General features: G+C 43.5%; 1 protein-coding gene across 3 annotated transcripts in view; it reads left to right on the top strand.

The window, feature by feature from the left end:
• Nucleotides 1–3,373: 3,373 nt before the first annotated feature.
• Nucleotides 3,374–6,939, top strand: part of LOC109469521 (procollagen-lysine,2-oxoglutarate 5-dioxygenase 1-like) — a 26,754-nt gene continuing 23,188 nt past the window's right edge. For all 3 annotated transcript variants that reach the window (XM_019768044.1, XM_019768043.1, XM_019768045.1), the window contains exon 1: nt 3,374–3,484. In XM_019768044.1, coding sequence (XP_019623603.1) covers nt 3,449–3,484 — 36 coding nt within the window. In that variant the 5' untranslated portion in view covers nt 3,374–3,448. The remainder of the gene's footprint in view (nt 3,485–6,939) is intronic.

Below are 6,939 nucleotides of genomic sequence, written 5' to 3'. Positions count from 1 at the left end.
GTAGCACATGGCGGCCGCGCCGCAAGGCTTCTGCCAAAAATCGGCAACGCGACAAAAAAACGACATGGTCCATTTTAGTCGATATTTACCATAAAAATAACGTATGTGGTTTATTTCTCCCATGGTGTGAGTTTTAAGGTCTCAAAACCTCTAAAAAAGCAGAAATTTGCCGACGAAAACGGACGGGCAAGGCATGGGGAGGGCGCTGTTGCAGCCTGCATGACCCCCAAAAGGTCGAAGGTCATAGGGCACGTCCATTGCGCAATCACCTTAATTCGCCGATTTAGCTAATTTTAGGGCGTTTGAAAATTGATACAATCACATTATCGACTTGTAGACAAGCAAAGGGATAGAAACCAATAAAATGTTGTGCAGATTAATATTTTTTTCTTCAGATTTCTTTTTTTTTTCTTCTTTTTTTTTCAAATTCAAAAAGTATTTTCTTGAATGTGTAGTCCTAAACATGGGACCGATTATTTATGTTAGAGAAGTGAAATTTTGTTTTGATGGTACTTTTGATGGTACTTTGATAATTATAAGGGACTTGTTTACAAGTTGGTGATAACATAAGGATTAGCATTAGGATCAGAAGGTTTTGTCCCAGCTTCTCTACATTTTCCCATAATTGCTTGCCTCAAGTTCCAAGTGGAAAATGTATGACTTAATGTCATATTCTGTTTCACTTGTCGAACTTGAAGGCACCGTTGGCCCCCGGTTAGGGGTCAGAGCGTGGAACCTATGCCCAATTTTTCCCTGTATGTTAACATTTTTTTCTGGCAGTTCAAAACCTGAAGTTGCAGGAAATGGCTTCCATTTGTATTTAGATAAAGAAAAATGCTTCAGCTTCCCCCCTCCAGACCTCCCCCCCCACGACGCTAACGCGTCGTCTCGGGTGCTACGCACCCTCCTCCGGGGTACTCTCAAATCCTGGGGAGAACCCTGTAAGGTCACTGTACAAAGCCTCATTCTCCTTCTTTGTTGCGCTAGTACTCGGGGTCTCGTATATAGGAAAACATAATCTCCTGGCAGATTCGGTGGGGCAAGGCGACTTCTTGTTTAAGTTGTTAGCTGCCTGTATCCAACGTTTGCCCCATGAATCTGCTGCAGAACGCACCGGGCGGGGCTATCCTTTCAAAATTGGTGTCGCTGCCCCTCCTGGTAACCATTAAAACATCATTTGGCAAAACTTTTACTGCACTGGGATTAACGTGCGCAGTCAGCCAGCCGCGCTGCCCCCTCCCCATGCTTCTCACACTCAATAACTTGATAGCTACAAGTAATATAAGGTGTATCACAAGGTATAGCATCATAACGTAACAAACATCAGCTCCCTTCATATAAGGCAAATCTAACATGCTGCAGAAGGGAGAGGCTCCGACAGCCAGACAAGAACACCCACAGTATGCCGGGTAGAAACCAGGAGGTAGTAAACTCCTGCCAAAAACTTCGCACCTACTTACAAATCGGCCGAGATATGTCCGAGTGATTAGATTTGAAAGGCTTGAAGCCTTCCGTTCTACGTTGGATACAACAAGCTGCTAGGGGGCTTTAACTCGCGTTACTTCTTTCCAAGCACAAGAGCTATGTACCATCTAAAATTCATGACCCTAGCATGTTCAGATCGCGAGATATCAAGATCAGAAGTTCCGCTGCAGTACCAAAGGAAGCCACTAGGGGGCCCAAAATCTCATCATTTCTAGATTTAGTCACACCATACCAACCCACCAAGTATGAAACCAATCTATCCAGTTGTTCTTGAGTTATGTTGTTGACAAAATTTAATTCCTTAGGGAATGCATTCGTGGAATTTTTAGGATATATTCAACTCAATCGCAGTACTATACCAACGGCTCCGCACCTGAGGCGTCTCCAAAAATGTCCCACCATGATGTGCGTTGATTGACAGTCCAATACTATATTTTTCCTGTGAATTATAACAAACAGAACGTCTGAGACCCCATTTTTACCAGGGTTTACACAATTACAGATCCGGGTTGGCAGATCCTCCTTTGTGTTTATCGTCCTGGGATTGACAAATTTGGCTCAACAGAATCCTGTCCAAAATCAGATCAGGATCAACCTGTGTAGTTAAACTAGAAACTGATTAGTAAAGTCTTACTACTAGTATTAAAGTCAGCGGTTAACGGGTGACTATTCAGCAGAACCCTTTTCCTTCTTTCTTCAAGTCAAGCTTCACTTAAGCTATTTACATATAAAAAATCATGACAATGATCCATCAACATGGTTGATGAGTTGTCAAACATTTGTAAACAAGCACCCCTGCAGTTCCAGAACAAGCTGCTAGGATGCCCAAACTTACAACACTTACTCCCAGCCACAAGAGCTTTCCACTACTCAAAAATCAACAACCTGACACTTCTGGAAAATTTAACCTCAAACTTTGAAGCCATGCTGCAGTACCTTAGGTACTTACTAGGAGTCCCCTTATCGAACTTGACCTTCATTTTTGCAGCCCCTACCCATGTGGTACACAAACAAAAACACACAAAAAACACGACCCTCTGCAGTAATGTAGGAAGATGTCAGGATAACCATTTTTGAACTTGAACTTTGTTTCCACAACAGCTACTCGCGTATACCAAAGGTCATTAAGATCCATTCACAGCTTCTTGAGTCATGCTGAACACATACAATCAACGTATGCAGAAATGCAGGGAAAGCTTGTTGCTGTTCCGTTGGAAAAAGCCAGATGGACCATTTTTTGAACATAACCTACATTTCCAGGATATGTACCCACATACCTACCTACCTACCTAGTCCCATGACTGACACTGGTCGTCGGGGGGACAAGGCAGACTTTGCAGCAGGAATGTAGCCAGGTCCTCCTGTCTTGGGCTGCTGTCAGGAGTATGTACCCACATACCAAGTATCAAAAAGATTCATGTATAACTTCTCAAGTTATGACATTGAAGGGGGCCTGCAAGCCCTTTCCGTAGAGCGTAATCGACCATTTTAATTCCACGTAGAGCGTAGACGGACCGCTCTAATTCAACATAGAGCGTAATTGGCGCATTTTGCATAGAGCGCATTCGCCATTTTAATTCTACAAAATGCGATGTGGCCTCTTGGAATTTATCGTAAAGCGTAATCGACAAGTTTCCGAATTCAGCGTAGAGCCGTTGTGGGACCCCCCTTGCAGGCCCCCATCGAACGACATACAGACCCACACCACAGCTGCTCCACCAGACCCAAACAGAAAACATACCCTTCTGACAAAGGCTACTATTAGTATTAATTACATTGTTAGGTTTTGAAATTATGGCTGCCTTTATTTAGGAGCTAAGTAAGAGTATCTCACAAAGGTAACACATTATGGAGAGAGTTAATTTCTTTATAATGATTCATCATTTTCCACATTGTTCTTTCAGAAAGGGAGTTAGTTACTTTCACAGTAGCAACTGACGAAACTGATGGCTTCAAGAGGTTCATGAGATCAGCAGACAGGTATAACATTCCAGTACAGGTAAGAAGAAGGTTCTATATGTGTATAGTCTGGCTAAGCCTACAGCTACAGTACAGCTCGCGTTATAGTTTCCAACTCTGACAACCGCGAACGCGGCATTGACGCGATAAGACCGCGTTCCGCATGCGTTAATCAGGGGTGTGAAACGCGGCAGATCGCGTTAGGGTTTCAACTATAACGCGTTCACCAAGCGTCAGGGTTTCAACTATAACGCGTTTTCATGGGTATTCATATGCACGGGGCGGTAAGATAAAAGAGAAGTAGGAGGGGTACTGATTAACCCCACGCAGGGCAGGAAATGCGTGGACTCAAGACAACGTCAAAATTTTACGATCTTCTGTGGCAAGATCTGCACGGCTACTGTGGCAATACCGCGATGTGTGGTATCAAGGGTACCCGTATCTGGAGTCGTTTGTACAAAGTATAGCAGGTTAAGGCCTGCGAAAAAATAACGTTTCGTGTCGTTTGATAGTACCATAAATTCCAGAATAAAGCACTCATGAGTCATGTTTCGAAACTTTTCAAAATCTCCAAAGTCGGGGTGCGTACTTAATTTGAGGGTTTCCCTGAAATCCGCCGACGCCGCAGGAATATAGCGAACACCGGCAAGTGGAGCTTGGAACGGCATCGACTCGTTCATAGCATGTTTAGATAAGAATGTTGAAGAGTGGAAATAAAGTTTATCTTCAGTAAATGAGCATCTTTCTGTTGGGTATCATCGATATTGACACCAAGTTCGTTAAAATAAAGTCAAGTGACACATGGTAAGAAATGTAGGTCACTCACGTCCGGAGCGCAAGATGGTTCGCCAGCCAGCCGGCGCCGATGTCAGAAGAAACCGGCAGAAAACAACTCATCGAACCCGTAAGTATCCGTAAGTATATACACAATTGTAAGAGGGTTTATGAGTGGTAAGATTTGAAATGCATGCCGTGAACGTTCTTGATCGTCGTAACGTGACACAAATAAACGTAAGTTGACATTACCACCGTTACATGACATTCAGGTCAGTTTTAATGCACTTACGGACTCGGACGAGTTGAACAAAGAAATCTTCAACAAAGACGACATCCATGCTGTTACAAATGTTCGGTTGACAGAACTTGTTTCATTACGTACCACAAATGTCTTAAAATCTTGATAAATGCCACGTTGTAGCGGTACTATACCAGTCTGTCCTACGTGATCCTACGTGAAACTTGCTGGGTAGATTGTAACGTTACACGGCATGGGATGTTGCAATGATTGGGGCGGAGTTTAAAATCTACTCTTGTGAAACCTCCTGCCGCCCGGCCAGTGGGCGGGGTCCGGTCTCTGCCTTGGTAGGCGTGACGCCACTCTGTCTAGCTCGCTGAGCACGTGCTGGCCACGCATCGTGGGAACCAGCGGCGGGAAGCTTTCTAGATCTTTCCATGCTGGGGATTTTATAAGCATTACTTTGTACGAGATATTTTGAAACCTTTCCACTCTCTTACGTTCAGAATCGCAAGTGGGGGTACAGATGCCTTTTGTTGTTGCTTTGGTTTCGGTGTCAAATTTTAAATACTTCCCCGCCTCAATGATTGTTTCCAATCAGCTTAGAACTGTCGGCGCCTTTCGTAAAGAACAACAAAGCTACGTACTGCGTTAACATTTAAATGCCCCCCACACCGATAAAACCAACATTGTAATATTGTCTTCTTCTTTTTTTTTCAAATATCTTTTACCATTGCTGACTTGATCACCGATACTCTCCAAAGCTGTACGTTTCGCTGCACTTGCCTTACCTTTCGTTGCGGTGGTAATGTGTTGCGAGCCGGCTGTGGCCCGCGGCGAACGTAGAACAGCCGAAGATGAAAAGTTTCCCGCTACAATACTAGTATAAACGAGTTACCAACAATCGATTAGCACACGACCGTTTTTTTCTTGATTACTTCAATGAACAATACGGTAATCAACTACAAATTTTATTATCGAATAAGCTGATTGTTTTGTGTGCCAGTATATGTTTTGTCAGTATTACTTATTAACAGAATTAAATGTACATGTATGCAAAATACACCAGCTCTCCATAGTAATCAGAGAAAGAACTAATTATTATTTTTTTTAATACAGGTGATGTCGACCTTTAGAAGAGAAGGTTTGGATGGGAACAGGACAGCTTTACAAAACATTATCGTTCCGACGTACATGTACAAAGACTTTCAAGATTTGCTCTTTGAAGTACGGATTGTATCGCATGGTGAGACGTAAAACAGGCGGTGCCTTCAGTAATACGATCCTCCCGATCGCCGAATGTAACAAATTTATAAACATATCCTTTCGCTATTGTTTGCTTGAAATGACTTTAATAAGTCCTATGACTCCTAGTTCTTGGTGGAAGGTTCTCCTTACCTGCGTTTCTGAGTACTATCTTCCGGCCGATTAGCCCAACTTACCTGCTACTAGTGGATCGCCGTTTTTTCCAGTCCGGTGTTTCCCAGTCAGCTTGTCTTGTATAAAAAAAATTATGCCACATTCTACATCATTTTATCACATCAAGCATACAGTAGGAGGTTAATAGGAATATCTCTTTATTCGAACAGGGGCGTTTTTGGAACGCCTTTGATTTGAAGTATCACACCCCCACTTGTTAATGTGAGGGTGTAGCATGACGGAGAGAAAAAATTACGAGAAAAAAGTGACTCCAACAGAAACATATGCTATAACGTTAATACTGTTATCAATTAGCTACGGATAATTCTTCTGTATTCGGATGGTAAGTATTCGGACGGTAAGTATCAGGCTGCTACAGAGAGCTCGAGGCTGATATCATCGCCGGGCGGCCCGGCTTGGCGGCGACTTGCGACTGATGGACCGCCGGACGACTCTCCCCCTGCGGATCGGCATGCCGCATGGTCAGATTTCGTAGTCGTTGATTGCTACTTTGAAAAAGTGATACCATACAGTTATTCAGAATAATAAAGCTATAACACATGTTTTTATCCGATGTATAACGGAATGTTGGAACGCAAAGATCGTAGATTCGGTGTGAAAAATACCCCTGGAAACCGACACTTTTTTTAACGTCATCCGCTAGGGAAGGCTGCGCGTACTATGCGAGTTGGGGAGGGGGGCGGCTTTGCCGACAATGTTTTCGTTCGGATGAAAACCTATAAAACGTTAACATTTTGGGCTAGCGTCCGTTTAGGTGGAAATTAGGGAGAATTTTGGCGGCTTCTTGAAGAGTTTTGTGTGTCAAGACTCCGCGTCCGCTGCATTATAAACGCTGCGGGCCGTGCCCCGATGTGCGTCGGCCTGGCGGCTAGTCGGCACTTTGTGAGATACATTCTCTTACGGCTGTTGACTTTTGAAACGTTATAAACGCACTAAATTTTGTGTTCAAAATTGTACATGTTAGTTGTAGTTGTAGGCTATCTCTGTACCGACATGAGAGAGGTGCCAACAATGCTACACGACGCCGTTCAAGGTGACAA

This window comes from Branchiostoma belcheri, unplaced genomic scaffold (assembly GCF_001625305.1).
Source record: "Branchiostoma belcheri isolate BF01 breed outbred unplaced genomic scaffold, Haploidv18h27 scaffold206, whole genome shotgun sequence".
Lineage (NCBI taxonomy): Eukaryota > Metazoa > Chordata > Leptocardii > Amphioxiformes > Branchiostomatidae > Branchiostoma > Branchiostoma belcheri.
This window is presented reverse-complemented; position numbering and strand designations above follow the sequence as displayed.